This window comes from Salminus brasiliensis, chromosome 16 (genome assembly GCF_030463535.1).
Source record: "Salminus brasiliensis chromosome 16, fSalBra1.hap2, whole genome shotgun sequence".
In the NCBI taxonomy this organism is placed as follows: domain Eukaryota; kingdom Metazoa; phylum Chordata; class Actinopteri; order Characiformes; family Bryconidae; genus Salminus; species Salminus brasiliensis.
Genome location: NC_132893.1, coordinates 8,675,298 through 8,694,822, shown reverse-complemented (window position 1 = coordinate 8,694,822; position 19,525 = coordinate 8,675,298). Strand labels below are relative to the sequence as shown.

At 42.1% G+C, this 19,525-nt stretch overlaps 1 protein-coding gene across 1 annotated transcript; it reads left to right on the top strand.

The window, feature by feature from the left end:
- The first annotated feature begins 1,015 nt into the window (after positions 1-1,015).
- Positions 1,016-15,468, top strand: mn1a (meningioma 1a). The gene is made up of 3 exons (XM_072659323.1): positions 1,016-4,999; positions 11,707-11,768; positions 12,683-15,468. Exons 1-2 carry the CDS (start codon positions 1,876-1,878, stop codon positions 11,715-11,717), a joined length of 3,135 nt encoding a protein of 1,044 aa, XP_072515424.1. The 5' UTR covers positions 1,016-1,875; the 3' UTR covers positions 11,718-11,768; positions 12,683-15,468.
- The last annotated feature ends 4,057 nt before the right edge of the window (positions 15,469-19,525 follow it).

Here is a 19,525-nt window from a genome sequence, read left to right as displayed (position 1 = left end):
GAATTACCCACCACCCAAATAATACCTGCTCTGTGGTGGTCCTGTGGGGTCCTAACCATTGAAGAGCAGGGTGAAAGGAGGCCAAAAGGGAAAAAGATGGTCTACACTGTGTAATTATAGAACTGCAAAGTGCTCCTATATGGTAAGTGAAGCTGGACAATGAGTGAGGTGAGATGTTAATGTTATGGCTGATAATGTATGTGTATGTGTGTGTAAACCAGTGTACCCCTGCGTGTGTTGCCAGGTACCACTAGGTGGCAGTATGTGGCCTTGTCCAACAGACTGGATAGATTTCTTGCGGGGATCTTAGGGCTTCACACGTAGTTATTACGATACAAAACACTTCTACTGCACCTTTTTTTTTTTTTTTTTTTTAACTTTTTACAGTCACGTTTTTAAGATTACTTTACTTTACTATCAGAGTAATATACATCAAAACATATGATACAGAAATTTCGTCACGTCACATTAACACAGGTGTGGTTTAAGATATTACGATATTAAAGTGTCAATTATTAATATATAAGCCAAGAAAATATACAAATGTTTACATTGCTATTGGATTTAGCCTACATAAAGACACTTGAAAAGAAAAATATCTCATCATTTATTAGAACTGCTTAGGAAAGCAAAGCAGGTACATATATCACTGTTATAAAAAAAAATAAAACGTGTATCTCCTGAATAAGACAAAGTAGAAAAAAAACTTATAATGTAAACAAACAAAAAAAAGACATTATTGTTTTTAGGGTATTTCTATTGGTCTTCATGCCATTTATACAGACACAGTATTAAAAACTGACGTTTACATTATTTCAAAAACATCAAAATTGAAGAAAAAAAGGAGACAAGTTTTGAGCGTGATATTAATGATATATTGATTTAATCTAGTTTGGGTTTTAAGCTCCTGCTCGTCATTCCCCCTCCAACAGAGGGCGTGTCCTTAAGCCATGCCCCGCCCCCACACTCCGTGCCCGTATTGGTGAGCACAGGGCGCTGGTGGAGATGAGGGAATGTCAAACTTGTTGCCGAGTGGCGAGGTAAACACGTCTAGCGGGAGGATAAAGACAAGGGTGAAGATGCAGAGGAGCTCCCTGTTTTTCCTTTAAACGCCGCGAATGGCCAGTCGAACAGCACGCCGCCGGCTGGGAACATTAAACCCTGTGTGTGTCGTTCTTTTGACGCTCGGTTCACAGGCGAGGGATCCACAGACTGTCCTCGACTTAGGAGGACACGCTTCTCCTGTCCTGCCGTTCGGAGGGTCGCTGCTTCAGTGGAGTAAGAGAGTTTGACACGGTGGTGTTCGGGTTCTCCAAAATGGGACGTATTCCGGGTTCTCTACATCGCTTGCGGCTTCCAGGAACGGCTCTCTTTGCAGAATGAATGTTAATGGAGTGTTGATGAAGATGCGGTGCGTTTTCCAATATCTGCCCTTAAAGATTATTTACTTTTCATCTGCAAACGGACTAAAGTTTTCCACACTACGTGAAGATTACAGCAGCTGCTGCCCTCATGCTGGGTTTCAGGAGGTACTGGCAGTTAATGATATGTGCTAGTTTTTTTTAAAGTAACATAATAATAATAATGATGCAGAATTGTAATAAATTAATCATTGGTTGATTGACTGATTGATGATAAACAGGGCAGCCCTATTAAAATTTGAAGCAGTTCATTACCTGCTAGTCAGATATTTGGCTAGCCACTTATTATTGCTGTAAACAGTATGGACCAGATCCTGGTTGGAAACAGAAAATATTTGGGATTACAGAAAATGGAATTGCCCGTCACTTCGGATTGTGTACTCTGACTTTTTTCTTCTTTTTTTGACTGTGGGATTAAACAAGCCTACTTGCACAAGCCCTGTGCAGCGTAACAATGAACGCTAACTATAACCCTTCTGGATTTCACATGAAAGCACCATCGATATCTGTAGAGCCAGCCTTGGGCCCCTTAAGTGAACCCCCCATGCAGAGTCTTAACTTCATGCCGGGCAGAGAGCAGTATGGATTCCAGCCTCACAGCCACGGGGATATGCTCACTACAGGACTGCAGCAGCAACATCAGCTTCATATGCCGCCGCAGCCGCCTTTCAACAGCCAGCAGCTTAATCCTGAGCAGCCTTCACACCCCTACCAGGACGGGGTCACCTCATGCTTGCATGGGGACCGACACATTGGCTTTAGCAACAGCACAGGCCACCAGCACATGTTCGAGACAGAATTCGGGCAGCTCACGGAAGCTCAGACACGAGAATGCCTCTCGCAGCAGCAGCTACAACAACAGCAGCAGCAGCAGCGGCTGGCCAGCATGCCCGAGTACCATCTCCACGGCCATCCTAACAGCAACCATGCCGTGCCGGCTCCTTGTCTGCCTCTGGATCAGTCGCCCAACCGGGCCGCATCCTTCCACGGCCTCCCGTCCTCCTCTCCAGAAAGCAACAGACTGGAACACTATAGGCTTTTCCCACAGGGAAGGGTGGGTGGGTCGCAGTACAGTTTCCCATGTGACCCTGTGTCTGGCCATTTTGATATGGCAGGGTTCTCCACCCCTGACTCCAGCGAACCCAAATTCTCCTATTGTGAGACAGGGGGCCAGATGGCTGGCGGTAATTTCCCCATTTTCAATCACGGTGGCTCCCGAGCGATGATTGGCAGCTCTAAAGTCGATCAACAACTACCTCAGCAAAACATGTATTCAGAAAGATTTGGGAACCGAGGGAAACTAGAACCTGGAGTCTCTGCTAGACACCATCTCCTGTCCCAGCAGAGAGGAACCATGGCTAGACAGAACCCTGGCTCTCCTGTCCTTCCTCGCTTGTACCACCCCCCAGAGTTTGTTCCGAATAGTCCAGACATGCAAAACGGCGGGACTGCGATCCACGCTCAACATGGTCAGATGGATCATCCTATCCACAGACTGAATAACCACAACATGCATCCGTTTGCAGAGCCAGTGTTTAACGTTCCCCAGCCTGGACCTCAAGCGCCCCACCAGCAGCACCTCAACTCTTTCCCCTATTTAAATATGGCCAAGAGGCCACGGTTTGATCTCCCAAATGGCTCTGCTGGGGAGAGCTGCAGCCCCCTGAGAGGAGGCTTACATAATCGCCCGGGCCTTGAGAACCACCTCTCCCCCTCTGCCTTCCCCGGTCCCCTGGGGGACTTCACAGCTCACGTGATGGATGGTTTTCCGTCAGGCCCCCTGCCGTTGAGCTGTGGCCCGCACCAACAGCAGCCGCTGCCTCGCCGGCAAAACGCAGCCATGATGATCAAACAAATGGCATCTAGGAATCAGCAGCAGAGAATGAGGCAAGCTGACCTGCAGCCGCTAAGTCACCATGGGAACATTACCCCCAATGGCATGGTTCACAGAGGGCCGCTGGGTAGTGTGTCGCAGTTGAACTTTGACAAGCAGCATCATTTTCACGGCAACTTCGAGGCTCAGAGCCCTCACCTACCTCATGAAAGCTCCTGGTTTCCTGACTCGCATCAGCAGTGTAGAGACACCAGCCTTCGTGCAATGGAGCAGACACAAAATGGACACAATGTTATGTTTAGACCAGGGGTCACCACTGGGGACATGCAGTCTTTAAACTCCCCCAGGACACACAGTCAGTTTGAAAATGGCATTAACAATCCTCTGCAAGGACCACCGTCCGATGATAGAACGATGCAGCCAACTGCACCTCTGGACAGGAGGCAAAGCGAATTTGGAGGAGCTGCTGTGAGGCAACAGCACAGCTTCCCTCCTGGGGGGCCAAATCAGCAAGGAACCCCCCAAAGCAATCCTCCTGGCTTCAGCTCCCCACCAGGAAACTATCAGTCCCATCCTGAGTATCTCTCCAGCCAACACCTGTCAGTCAATAAGCTTGGGGCCCTCTCTTTGGGGAATTTAAACAAAGCCAGCGCAAAAGATAGCATGTTTGGCCAAAGCTGTCTGGCAGCACTCTCCACTGCCTGCCAGAATATGATTGCCAGTCTAGGGGCCCCAAACCTCAATGTGACTTTTAATAAGAAGAGCCAAAATGAGGCCAAACGCAAACCAGGTCAGGTGGAGCAGGACGTAAATAGCAACGGAGGTGGCGGGGCTTGTGGCCCAGGGGCAGAGTATTTCCAGAGCAATGCTTCTCAGAATAGTCAAACGCCTTGCTCTGGGAATAACAACAATGCAGCAGCAGGTCAAAGTGCTCCAGGCCAGATAGGGAAAAGGGAAACTAGCACCCCGAACAACAACGTGGATTCCGGGAATGAGGCGAAAACAGCAACAGGCAACGGCAGAATGAGGGGGAAAAGAAGACGGGACAGTGGGCACATAAGTCCAGGGAACTTCTCACCCTCATGCAATAGCAACCCTATGGTCAGCCCTGGCCAGCAAGCATCTTCTTTGAGCATAGGCCTAGAAGGTCGAGGCAGGACACCTGAAAGCTCCCTCGTCTCCCCTTCTTTTGGAAAACCTGATCTTGCGACCTCCATGGATAGCGGTATTCAAAGTGTGGGAAAATCTGATGGTGTTTCACCCTGCATGGATTACCTAGACGATGCCAGCCCTAACTATAGCAATGAGGACACCAGAACCAACAGAAGCGGCATGAAGTGTAATTCAGACACCAGGACTGGCTATCCCGACACGCCTTGCATGGAGCAGGTAAGGACGCCGCTGGGTAGCTCGGGTCAAGACGAGGTGCATCCTCTAGAGATTCTTCAGGCTCAAATCCAGCTGCAGAGGCAGCAGTTCAGCATCTCTGAGGACCAGCCTCTCGGAGGAAAGGCTGGCAAAAAGCCCGACTGCCAAACTGGACTCAACGGAGATTGTGCTCTGGCAGGCTGCAGCCCAGAGTCAGGCAAGGGCTCTGTGAATACCATTGACCTTGACTCTCTCATGACAGAGCAACATGCCACCTGGTATGGCCCTAGCAGCAAGGCTCTGATGGAAGACCCCAGGAATGGCAAGTGCATGGGATTCTGGGACAGAGCAAGAGGCCAGAGTGACAACAAAGAAGGTAAACGCAATCGACTCACAGCGGGAGCATGATGAATTGGTGGTTTTATGGACTGTTGAGTTTACTGTGATGACTTAATGGCTAGATAATGAACAACGTTAGGTAGCTTAACCTCTGGGGGCTTTGTGGCTAATCTTTCTCAGAGAAAAAGAGCTTTAATTAGCACACTTTTCTACACTCTGTCTGGAGCTGACAGACACAGTGTGTATAGGCAGAGATATGGCGCTTCATTTGCTGGACTGCAGTGGTGTACAATGAAGCGGTTGAGTTTAAAATTCTGAATAAAGTCCACGGCCACTAAAACTTTACAAGCTGGCTTTACAAACTAGCCATAGGCTAAATTACAAGGTCAGTGTAGTTTACAAGATCTTTGAGACTGCCTGTCTTTCTGTTTTATATTATGAAATGACAAAATGCTAAAGGGTCATAAACTATTCAAATATTTTTTAAATTACACATACTTTACTGTCATGCTTAAATACATTTAAATAAATATATATAAAAAAAAGATAAATCAGTTACAAGAAACTTCTTAAACCTGTGCAATAACTGTGGCAGCAAAACGTTGCTTTTCCGTTTAGTATTAACAATTAATTTTCATAATACTGATTACTGTTCTTTTCAGTATTACTTTTCAGTAATGTATGTAATATTATTATAGTATATATTAAGATACGTTCTAGGAAATAATACAATATAAGAGATTGTATAGTAATTTTAATATAAATAACTATATTAATTTTATAGTATAATTAACATAATATAAACTGATATAATTATTACTACTATTATTATTATTATTATTATTATTATTAAAGATAGTAATAATAATAATAACAATAATAACTATAAGTGGCTGTTATTGTTCATTACAGACGGTAAGGCATTATTTTAATATACTATTTTAGGTGAGCCAAATACAGACTTAGTCTACCTGAATGAAAAATATAAAACCGGTTCATAAAAAAGATACTTTATCAATATTTACTTCTTTATTAATATAGTTGAATGAATTTGATGAACGTACCGAATCCCCTGTTTGCGGCCTTTGTGTAAAACTGTTATGTTAATTTATATAAACCAGCAGAGAGGAAACTCGGCCGTAACGGATCAGCCTGTGTTTGTGTTCTAGATATGAGCCGCTGTTTTAGCCGGGCTCTGTGAACGCGCCCTACAGGCGGCTAATTTGTCCGTGCTGTGAGAGGGCTTTAATATAGGAGGTTTCTCGGTTTAATTAATTGTTTGATTAGTTTCATCCATAAATCTCCTGAGACGATAGTCAGTCCAGTAGGCCGTTGTTGAGACCCATTTCGCCCCTTCGTCTCATTATCAAACCCCACGAGATTTACGGCGTTTAACGCGTGGCCCACTTAGAGCCCCCACATCTGTGCTGAGTGCTGAACTCGGGCTGCGTCCAAACCGAGTGAAAAATAGTGCACTAGTATTAGAAGTGCATTCATTAGTAGTGTGTATACAGTATAGTATAGTATAGCGTAATATAGCGGAGTAGCCTTTGTGCGTTCGGTTGCAGCCCTGGACAGTGAGAGGGATTTATTGCGGTGCTGTATAAAATGCAGTGATGCAGTTTAATACTCTTTAAAACAGCACCACAATAAAACTGTGCAGAAGTGTTGCCACTTATCTGAACTACACGTAACATTGAGTACAAGGTATGTTTTTATTACTGTCAAAGTTAAAGTTAAAATAATAATGATTATAATGATTGATATTAATATCCAACACAAACTTCCGAGCAACCAGTAATAATAAGCAGGGTTATTAACTGGAACTCTGAATAGTCCTCCCAACTAATTAAACACTTCAGTAAAAGTAGTAGTTTTGTTATGCAGGTCAGTATTAAGTATTTTTTACAGGTCAGTATTTTGCAGCATGTTCCATCTTTTGATTGACAGCTTAGAGCGCTTTCGGGGTGATGATGGCGAGCGAGGCCTGTTGGAGTTTCTGTTGTTTTCGAGGCGGTTTTGGAGCACTTTCGTACTTTTCTCACACCTTTCTATGCATCTGCAGTCATACAGGTATTGTGTTATTAAGAGGCAGTGTTTTTTTTTGGGGGGTGGCTAGCGTTGGAGATCTTTGGTTTGTACCTGAACCGTGTTTATTTGGATTAAAAAGGTTCCGAACAGTTTTGTAAGTACATGGGAGTTTAGGTGAACATTGTCTAGTTGGCTATTGTGCAAATGGAGCCAAAGTATTGATTGATAAGTTAAATAATATAGCTGAAATGATCACAGTTTATGTAATAAATAATGATTCTTTAAATAGTTTGTTCATTTTTCCTTACAGATGTTGGTGGGCATTAACAAACAAACAGTACTGCTGAAGTAAATAACTTTTCATATCATTTTCTCAGACACTTGTAGGTTGGCATGTGCATGCCACTCTGGAATTAATATTGATAATTCGATTAATTCTATGATATTGTAGAATGATGTAGAAGACAAATGAGATAGGACGGAAGGATACTCAGCTGAAAGGGAGGCTAATTATAACATTATAACTGGGTTACATACTGTGCTACATGTTGTCTTCAGGCTTTTGTACCACAATGAAGTGGTCAATAAAAACCCTTAATCAATTTTAAGTGTCCATATCATGGCAAATGGCATTTTCCTTGCTGTATTTGTTATGAAAGAATTTGATGCAGTATGTAATGACTGTCCCATTCACTTTCCAGGTCATACAGACAGCATAAGGGGAATAGGCTGCATAAACAGCCTGCTTCATAAAAATCTGTGTATTTGCATATATCCACATATCTAGTGGACATACGTTTAGCCCTGCCCATTAGCTTAATTAAAGTTAAGTGAGTAGTGTTTTGGCCTGGGTTGTTTTTTTTAACAAGATGCAGCCAGTCAGAACAGAGGTCATTTACATATAGCAGACTTAAAGGCACAGTACCAAAAACAGCAAAACAGCATGCTTGATTCTAAGACTCAAAGCACTTCCTGGTAAAAATATAAAGTCAAATATAAATTGTAATAATATATATTCTGCTGTTTGAAGTATGCCTTTTAACTTGTGCTCATTTGCTTAATTAGTATTGATAATGCTCTGTATTGGCAAATACTGATTTGTTCGCTCCCTTTACCTTGCTACAGTACGTGTCATCTTTAAATCATTTAAGGATATCATGTGATATCGTTGGTGTCTGCATAACCAAGCAGACTACACCAGCTCAAATGTAATTCTCACTCAGTACGGCTGTGTTTGTGTGTGCGTGAGCAAGAAATGCTCAGCTTTAATGCGATGCACGCTTTCAAAGTTTTGCCTAATCAATGGGGAAGGTTGTCAAGTACAATACTTCCAGCAGGAGCTGCCGTATATTCTGACAGCACTGAGGCTCAGAGAATAAACACTGAGGTCCAAGATAGAGGCTACACCACACAGAAGACTCCCAGCTCTCCCCGAGGAGCACAAGCTTGCATCACAGACGGAAAACACTAGCGTATATTCAGGCAGACGCAATGTAAGAACAAACTGCTGCTTGCTGTTAATCTTCACAATCTGCCTGCTGCTAGTGCTGTGCGTTGGCAAAAACCTGGCGATGTGATATGCATACAAAAATACAGGGGTTATAATTTGATATATATTGCGATACTGTAAGCAAGACGATAGACGTTATAGTATAAACTGTCATAGTATAAAAAACACACCTTTAAATGCATTAAATCTCAGTAAGAGAAGTTAACGTTTTATACAATCAGAAGAGTGGCACCTTGACAGTGTGAATGCCTTGAAGTCAGTGCAATACATTTACTTACAATTGCCAAGAAATGAGCAGAATCTTCTTCATTTTACAGTATAGTGTTATGCAAAAGTTTTGGCACCCCTGGTCAAATTGCATGTTTTTAATTTTTTCAACTTGGGTTGAAAGGATTAAGGAGAGGTTTACAAACGGATAGATAAACACAGTGACATGCATAAAATCACTACTTTTTGCATTAATATTGTTTAGTACAATATAATGAGCTTATAAATATAGTACCCTTCTAAGACTATCTAAGACTTTTTCAGAGTATAATAAAGAATTACTGTTTGGGCAAAATCAATGCTTTTTCATCTTCGTCGTCATGATGGTGAGAGCACATGCACGCCTTCATCCAGAGGGATGTTTGGTGGACTTCACTGTAATCTACATGAGCATACCTTCTATGGGAGTCTTTGTCTATCAGAGTGAATTAAGGTGTCTGATGTTGTCTGCCAGAGCTCCTCCTGTGCACTGTACTTTTTCCATTTAGAACACAAGCAGAAATGATGATCTTGTCTTTGCAGTTCCCGTATGGCTTTTGCCAAAAGGGAGGACTGTGCTGTGAGAGAACGCGTCAGAGAATCCAGGGCTCTTTGCTTTGATTTATATGCCTTCCCTCCCTGCTGCACCTCCTTCTTATAAACTCATGCAGTAAGAACTGTGGCGCTGTAGTGTATAACCGGGCTCAGGTCACTTCTCTGATCAGAGTAAATAAAGGGGTCAGAATAGTGCCCTAGGATGATTTGGTGTTTGGTAAACCACAATGCTTTTTCAATGTAAAGGTAAAGAAGTAGAGGTAAAGAAGCCAGAGAAGACACATTTTTGATGCATAAAAACATACCAATATCATCAGTCACCATCAGGGAAAAGAATAAAATACAAAAATATGCCAGATATGAGCTGCAAACTAAAGCAGGAGGAAATGTGACATGGTATTTTTAAGTAGATGAACACATTCAGGTAGAACATGCTTTTGGTCATCTTCTTGTGTTCCCATAGCAACGCCATCTGCGAATTATGACGGTAATTATTTTTATATGTTTAGGTTGGAAAGCTTGTCTGGTTCAAACAGCACAGAACTGTATGGAATTACTGTGTGTGTTTGCATCATTTTACAAGATATTTAATATAAGCTGTTACATCTACAAGCCCTTTACAAGTCCATTACAATGAACCCCACTGAAGAGGGTAGTTGTAACGTTATCACGATGAATTGTTAGTAAACAGCAGATGTTGGAAAAAAGATTGTTTGTGTAAAAATAATTTTGATCATGCATAAATACACTAATTGTTACCAGTGAACAGCAGCTTTATCATTAGCATCATCGTTTTTACTGTTTGGATGACTGTTTAGAATGATATATTAGCCACATATGCTTAACACACTTAACTGTTAATTAGTTAATTGATACTTATAATTCATATACCATTAAATATCGGATTTCATTATAATTATCTACCTCATTTTAAATGATTACAAAACTTTGAGGCATTTTAAAGGTAATCTCAGTAATTATTGTCTAAATAGTTTTTTTACTTGGACCCACATTCCCACATTAAAATGTATTTACAAACATTGTCATTTCATAATACATAATAATTACAGCATATTACTGAAATGCTGAAACATGAAATACTGTTTTTAAATAGTAGCATTTATTACTGCATGCATAGAAATGATATCATTTTAACCTGCCACTTACAGACTATTATTGGATTAGTGTTATTATGAGGTGTTACCAAATAATGAGCTTTATGCAGTTTTACATGCAATTTATTTGTAACTTAGTCCCAGGTGTTGCGCTTATTTGATTGTTTTCCGTTTGAACTCCCAGTCTCTTTATTGCATGTGTCTGTAAGGTCACTGGAGCTGGCTACACCTTATATCAAGGGCAGGGGTGAGCAATGGGATATGGAGTCCAGCACAGTTTGCTGATTTTCCTGCTCTAACAGACCTACTAAACCTGCCAGTTAACAGGTGAGCTGAATCAGGTGTGCTTGAGCAGGACAAACACAAAACTGTGCAGGAACCCGGCCCTCCAAGACTGGAATTGCCCACCCTTGATCTACGGGGTAGCTGTGGTTTCTCCTTTCATTGCCATGGGTCAGAGTATGGGCTCTAAAGTTGCCTGCGAGCTGCATATGGAGCAGAAGGGTGTTATTCGTCCATGTGTGGAGGTTTTAGTGTCTGTGGAGAGCTGGCCAAAGAGAGTGTGTTCGAGAGCCAGGCAGAGCAACTAAAGCATCCAGACAGCAGCAAGCCATCGGCACTGGGCCCCACAGCTGGCCTGAGTTCTGAACCCTTCCTCTCCCTCCATCCCTCCCTTTCTCCCTTTCCCTCTCCCTCCATCCTGTCCTGCTCCAGCCGCTGAGCTCATGAAGGCAGGCCCTGTACGTTGCAGCAGCGGCGGGTGGGGTGGGGGTAGTGGTTGGGGGTTGGGGGGCTAAAACGGCCCCAGGGCTCAGATGTGAGATTCCCTCAGTGCTTTTTGGGCCTCCGAAAAAACTGTGAAAAGCCCTTTCATACCCCTCAGCCTCGTTCTCCGCTCGCTCTGTAGAATATTTTAGGGTAATTTCTTTCGAATTTGTCAATGGAAATTCGAACCATATAACAGCATATAAAAACAGCTCCAAGAGGGATTCGTTTATGTAAAAAAAGTAAGCACAAGTGCCAAACTGTTTCTGTGCTCTTTGCTCTTGTGTAGGGAGGCGTCCGCCAAGCCCCCCCTCCGTAGTTCTGTTGGCAGGTGTTTAGAGGCTTGGAATAAAACTACCCAACAATGTCAAGTAGACGCTCCAAAGCCTGAGTAATGAAATGTGCGCCTGCTGCGATGATTTGCAAGATTGAGCTCAAATAGCAGGAATGTTCTAATCCTAATAGGTTTGCTGATAAACTCAATGATACAATCCTAATACCTTTCTCCATCTCTTTCCAAAGGGCATGGTTAGGACCACTTTCTTGGCCGTCCCTTAGTGGCTCCTCGCTGTATCGCTGAAGAGGTAAAACATCAGAACTGCCTTCATTTTAATTAGTTTAAAAATAGGACCGCCCATGTAAGCCGCCCAGCCTGCCTGTGTGGGTCAAAAGAATATATATAGTATCAGTGTGTGTGTGTGTGTGTGTGTATATATATATATGTGTGTATATATATATATATATATATATATATATATATATATATATATGTATATATGTATATACACACACACACACACACTGTATGTGCAAATGTTTGTGGACACCTCTAAGTTGTACCCATTGTTGACACAGATGTGCAAATGCACACACACACACACAGCTTGTCTAGTCCCTGTAGAAAAGTATTGACTGTAGAATAGGCCTCTCTGGAGCAGATAAACATGAACCTTTTGGCACCATGCCTAATGGCAGGCGTGGACTAGAGGGGTATAAAGCCCCCCAGCATTGAGCAGTGGAGCAGTGGAAGAACTGTGTTCTCTGGAATGGCGGCACTCTATCCAATACTTTTGAGACAAGTTGAAAATTGGGAGGAGGTGGGGTGGTGATTTATGCAACATTCAGACTGTATTCATGCGCTTGTCGCTAAATGCAACCAAATCCTTACAGTAATGCTCCAAAATGTAGAAATGTAGAAATGTAGAAAGTCTTTCCTGGACAATGGAGACAGTTACTGCAGCAAAAGCAAGATAAACTTTTGAGAAACAGGGAATTACCAGGTGTCCCAGTACTTTTGTTCATATATATATATATATATAATTGTTTTTTTTTATTACATATTCATTCCATACAATTATACTTGGCTCTCCATATGGTCCATATGACTTAACTCATGAAGAATCCTTTAATAAGGATGTACCAAACTGTGGGTGCTGAAGGATACTAAGATGTTCTACTGGGAACTGTGAAATGGCTGACAGGCACATCTTCTCTGCAGGTGCTGCTCAAGCTCAATGTGGCAGTGGGGGAGGACCTGAAGGAGGCCACCCGCAGTGCCTGCCTCCTCTCTGCCCAGAGGGAATGGGGGGGATGGAGGAGCCCCCTGAAAGGTCCACTCCTGTCCTGGGGCACCACAAACTCAGAGACACCCAAGACCAGCTCAAAGCATTTAAAGGGAGGTGGGGGAAAGAACACCCCCTGCTCCCTCTGCCTGCTCCCACCTGACGGGCGATGGTTAGAACCCAGGCAGATTTTTTCCACTGGTAATCGGATACCACCTTCATCAGGAACAGTGAGGCCACCATCTCACTGTGTGTATTCAATGCTGCTAGGAGGCCACACACTTGCAACCTCTACTGGAAGCTCCACCAGAGGAGAGACCGGAGACTGGGCGATCTGGGAAACACTCACACACACATACACAGACACACAGGCACACCAGATTGGAATGTTGGACGGCATGGTTGAATTGCTTTTTGCAAATATTTCTTTTATCCTTTATTCACCATTGGTCCTCTTTTCTAGTTTTGTTTTACCTCATCCGAATATTTTGAGATTTTTTGCGTTATCTTTTTTGTTTCAGATCATTTTTAATGTAGAGCCGTTGGTGTACAGTTTCAAATAGTTCACCTCATTGACCGTTCAGCAAAGCTTCTTCCTTGTTTTTTGATCAGTTCAGAGTCTTGCCGATGTTTAGCCCTAGAATAAATACAATGCATTGTAATTTGATGTATGTGTGTAAGCTTGACAATTTAATCTCCACAAGGAAGCTAAATTACCATCCAATATCTACACCTTCTTCAAGGGTTCTTTAGTATAGGCTAAAATAACTCCTAGATATAAAACAAACTACATAGACAGAAATATTGGGACACCCTCTAATTCATTGTTTCCTAAAAAAGAGTGTATCCTGCTTTCCTTAGAGTAACGTTTTTACTGTCCTGGGAAAGCTTTCTACAAGATTGTGGACATCATAGCATTCAGCTATATGAGCGTTCTGTGAGGTCAGGACGTTGGATGATCACCATCTAACCTCATCCCACAATCATCACAAAAAGTATCGGATGGAGCACCATCCATCATTCCAGAGAGCATAGTTCAATGCTGGGAGAACCTGGCAAAACCTGGCATGGTGCCTATAGATTCATGTTTATTTGCTCCAGAGAGTCCTTTTCTATTGGCGATACTTCTGTACAGAGACTAGACAAGCTGTGTGAGCAATGGGTGCAACTTAAAGTAGCCAAATGTGTCTATTAGAAGACATGTCTGTATTGAACCTTGAACCTAAAAGGCTTCTACCATTGTTACTTAGAGTGTGGTTAAACCAAACAGCAGCTTCACAGAGAAGATCAGCACCCTCAGTAACTTTACTGACCAACAGCACATTTTTGACTAGCAAAAAAGGTTTCTTTATAGTACTGATAATAATAGAATCATTGTAACTATTTTTAAGGTTATGTAAAGAACCTTAGTCTAGTCATTTTGTTGTATATCAAAGACAGACAGAATATGTTCAAATGGTTTCATTGCTTTTACTAAAGAACCCTAAAAGAATTCCTTTTTTAGGAATGTATTTATGTTTATTTGTGTTTATTCTAATGCTATACTGTGTTTCTTCAGGCAAAACACTGCTGAGATAAATAGATTAAACCATTAAACCATGACTGCCTAAGACCACAACCACCCATAACAGATGAAATCTTGACCCTCATATCCCATACTCAAACTCTGTCTTGTCCCACATTGAGGTGTTTCAGAATAAAGAGAGCAACCATTCACACCAGAAGAACCACTTTCAGTATTGTGTTAAATACTCTAGGCCGTCACTTTGGTTCTCAGCGCTCTGCTTTTTCGACTGTGGTGGGTCAACCTTTTGACTTTGAAAGGCCAGTGGGGGTTCTCTCCTCTCCCTACTGCTTTTGGAAATCTGATATGTAGGCTGAGCTCATCCCTTTGTGGCCTGCCTGGCCAGCATCGGAATGCCATTGTTTCAAGCCGATACTCTTCTCTATTTGGGTTTTCCCCTTCACTCTGCCTTCATTGACACACACTGAGCTTTTCCCTGCTTTTTAAACTAACTGGTCCTGAATATGTTTGGCCAGAATTGGCAGCCCATTCAATCGGGGACAATAGCCACTGACAAAAGACTTTTCCCTTCTAAGAAAATGGGCTTCCTTCGGACGATTAAAAAGCTCTTTAACCAGTTTATTGGTGTTTGACACTTTCCACGCTCTACCTCGCTTGCCCTGGTCATGATTTTAAGATGCGGTTTTGTAAAATTTACTTGACATCGGGACACATCATTCGCTCTTCAACTCGGCCCATGAATTTTTACCATGTGAATTCTTTTAAATAGACTTTGTTCACGTGAAAGTGGCTTTTAAAATAAAAACCTGGGGACATTGGAAGCCAAGAGCTTTCACTGCAATATTTACACCGCTGAAGATGGTTTTCTTCTAGAATTTGCTGGTATTGTAAATAAACTGTATAGAGACTGTACATTATGAATGAATTAATGAGAAATATGTTGTAAATCATTGTTTTTTTCTGCACCTGATACTCATCATATAAATGAGTTGTGTATTAAGCATTTGTCTTTGCTCATTTATAAAATACAGACTAATTATTTATCCAAATATAGTCATTAAGGGTTAGTATTTGTGCTCTTTTTAAATGAATACTCTGGTTTTGTTTTTATAGGGTAAGTCATAGTATCAGGTTATGTCAGCCAAGTTCTAAACCACATCAATTTGTCTGCAAGAAAAGGTGCGATATGTGGGTTGAGAGGAGTTATTTTTTCAAATAATAAATCATTTGTAACCATTTTCTACCCAAATTCCTATTCAGTGACCCATACGCTTGGAGGGTGAAGACTAGCACAGTGAATTTAGCCACCGCCTCTTTTTCAACCTGTTGCTGATGCAGCATCACTACGTAGCACAGTCCCAGGACGTCGGATTGCCAGCTCCAATATATGATCACTCTAGACGTGATGTGAGGAGGAAGTAAAATCAACCAACCCCTGAGAGAGCAAGGCTGATTGTGCTCTGGTGCACTGCGGCGATGTCTGCTGATGGTAAGCAGCATGATCCAGGATTCAAACCAGTGATCCTTGGATCATAGTGGGACCACCTTAGTCTACTGGACCACTCGCGCCCCAAGGGTTGAGAGTAGTTTACACAAAGAAGATTGGTGACCGGCCTAAGTCCAGGTATTATTAGCAATGTTAGCCTAGCATTTCCTGTTCTAAACTAAAGAAGCACACTTAGAAGTACATTTGCATCCAGGTCAGAGATCTATTTCTTTAAAAAATACTTTACTTGCTTTAAGTTTTCACCAGTTAAAAAAAAAAAAAAAAAAGTATTGTAGTATGTATTGTTTAAAGACAATACATACTTCCAACATTTGGTTCCATTTACCACCTCTGTAAAAATTCAGTACGTTTTCTAGAACAGTTTCACTGCATTTCATACCAGATATTTATTTCTCATCCAGTTAATTATTCTGAATTTGTAAAACATAGAGCTGCCCTTAAAAAACAGCTGCTTATTTAGGTTCAGTGTCTTTTAGATTGAAGGTCTGTGGGGTTGTGATATAGCCTGAGAAATACTGGCTTCATGCTTATCCTGGACCAATCTTAAACAGTGGGAAAATAGTTTGAGAGAGAGAATGTGTTTGTGTTATTCTGTGAAGTCAAGGGATATTTTGCGAGATGCCTGAGATTATGTGAGGTTGCTATATAGGGATTCAGCTCCGAATGGTTTGCTTGTATCTGCGCATAGATAAACACCTAATTATGGAAAAGCTACAGCCCTCTGAATGACTTTTAACCATTTTTAGAATAGTTTTAAAAACTGTAAGGACGTTTTGTAGAATACCATAGATAGTAAAAAAAAAAAGATAGTTTTATATAGAGTCATGAAAACTTGAATAAACAATCTCTACACACTTCTGGTTTCTTTAAAGCCATAGTTCTCAAAGTGATTCTGGTAAATACATTCTTACACATGTTTTTATTTGTTTTGTTTTTTAAGCAGCGTTGTGTGAGAATCAGTATTTCTTGCTACTGGGCTCCCCCTACAGTGTGGGGGTGTAATTTGAGCTTTGAGCCTTTGACAAGAAGGTCATGCTGTACACATGCATTTATGGACTTTTGAGAGACACAGGCATTAGAAGTGAGAGACGTATGTGGACTGAGGGAGTAGAGTAGTGTTACAGGATTTTACACAAATATGATTTGGGTTATGCAGCGTTACTCTGTTCTTGCGAGTCTTGTTTTGTCTGCTTCTCTAAAGTCGCATAGTGCAGTTAGCAGCATGCTGAACCTGGAGCAGCAATGATCGAGACACTATTCTCATGATTTTGAAGCTGTTATTTTCAGGTATAATGCTACTAACTGTTGCTTTAAAGAACCTTTTAAAAGTAGTTCATCATAGCAGCACTGTCAAAGAACCCTTTTTGCTAAGAGTGTATAATCATATGATCTTCCTTTATTAAGGGCCAAGCTGCATCGGGACTGCGGAAAGGGATAACGCCGTGGTGTCCTCTGGCTCCCAAGGGTGACGCACAGTCTAAGAGACGGAATATTTTAACAGGAAAAGCAGTCTGAAAAATGTTCTAGCACAGCTAGGCCGAAGGTGCATTTTCCTTGGCTGCCGCCAGACATTCTTGCACTTGTTTTTCCAATTTGCCGGGCTGCAGCGAGACACTTTTCCCATTTGGAGATGGCTGCAAATTTTTCTTTTTTTTTCACACTGGTTTCATATGGTCATCAGGGGACTAATTTTCGACTCGCTGTAATTCCGTTTGCTCTCAGTGGTGCCCAAAAACCGAGAAAATTCTCACCCTTTTTTGCCTTTTATGATGCTGTACACACTGTATTATTTATCATGTAAAAAAACACACACACATGAGGAATTAATGTGTTTATGTTTTCATATATAATCCTAGCCAATCCCATCATTCATTTTTAATGCCAAAAAAAAAAGTTCATATTTGCAGTTTTAGCATCATCTCATTTAGCTGCTCTGTTTGTCTTTGCTGGGCCTGTTTGAGCTCCAATATTTAGACAAACCGGTTCGTTGGAGCACAAATATACTAGGGAAGAGTTCTGGACCTTCCCTTTGCCTTTAAGCCTGTAATATTCATGCGTGTTTGTTTTAGGCGGGGGATCGTTTTTCCATTCTTCCGCGCGTGTGCGTCTGCCAGAGTGGGGGCCCCGCATGGTCTGCTCCTTACATACATGTTAATATGCAGGCCGAGTGGCTTGGACATTACGGGCCTTTGAGAGCCCCTGACAGTCTGCCTATTCACTTGGCCCCCTAAGCGGGCTCTTCTATTCACGCCCAGCCGAGCAACAGCCGCGATGGCTGGCTGGCTGGAGGGGTGCAGAGAGGAAGGGAGGGCCGGCCAATTCAGCCCCTCCTCACCTTCCCGAATGGGATTGGGCAATTGGTGTGCAAATGCCAGCGGCTGCCCAAAAGCCCGGCAGCCTGTGATAGAGCTGGACCCTTCCTTGTGTCCCCTGAATTTTTCATAGGTCAACCCACACAATGCAGGCTTAAATGGCTGGGCCGCACCGATGGAAATCAGCTTGGGGGGGGGGGGTCCCAAACAAAATTCACCCTCCGCACAACAAAACAAAGATTTTAGTATCTTTTTAAATAGAGCTCAATCTGCTCATCCAAAAGGAAGCTAATGAAAAGCGGGGAACTCTTTTTTTTTTCTTAAAAAGAAAGAATGAGGAAGAGCAGAGTGTGTGTGTGTATGTGTGTGTGTGCGGAGGGGGGAGCGGTGGGGCTCCAAGTTGTCTTGTGCTTGGGAAAGCCTGCTGCATCTTTTTCAGCAGTGTAGGGGGAGGGATGCTTGCCTAGGTTTGTGGAATACTTCTCTTTGTGCAGCTTGTATGGGGCAAGTAAGCGAACGCTGAGGGCCAGTTCAGGAGGTTGGGATACATTTAATGATTCTTTTATCCCTTGTGCATCTAAAATAAAACTGGGAAGCTTTACCATATGAATGGTTCTTGGCCCTCAGCAGTGGAACTGAAAGGAGTGCACACTGGGGGCTAGAGTAGTTGTGGCTTATAGGCTTATGTATAGGCTGAAGGAATGAATGAACTTCCTAACTGGGGTGGGGAAAAGTACAAGTGAAAGAATAAGTACTGCACCAAATTATAAGTAGCAGTATAGAGTAGAGGTGGGCAACCATGGTCACGAATATTTGGTGTTAAAAACGATAAACCAACATGAAGACTAGAGAGAGATTAAAGCAAGCCAAGAGATAAAAAAAATTGATAGCCACTGCACAATCATTGGGTAGAGCCAAAATAGTTTGGAATGTCCTGAAAAAGAAAGAAACCCCATTGGTGAACTAGCAACCAGACATTGAACAAGTCAGCCAAGGAAAACAGTGGCAGTTAATGACAAAAAACATTGTGAGAGCGACCAAACGACCAATGAATCTCCAATAACCTCCACAAGGTGGATTATGAAGGTATTACAATCCACTATTTGAAGAAGACTCTTCATATCATCAACATTATATAAATATAAAAAGCTTAGAAGACAGATATAGGTTCTCTGCTGGTGGTTTTAGATAGTAAAATAAAATGATTTTAATGACCACCATCTTAGAATTATATAATACTAGAATTTTTTACCTGTAGATGTTTCTCTACAATTCTATCATTCTGTATCTCTATAGGAGGGTTTCTCAAACCAGTACTTAAGGCCCACCTAAATGGACCCAAGGACTTGATTGAGAAGTGGTGTTATACCACTTTGCTCCGAAGGACCTCCGAGTTTATGTAAATGTAGCAAATGGAGAAAATAATGGACGTAGA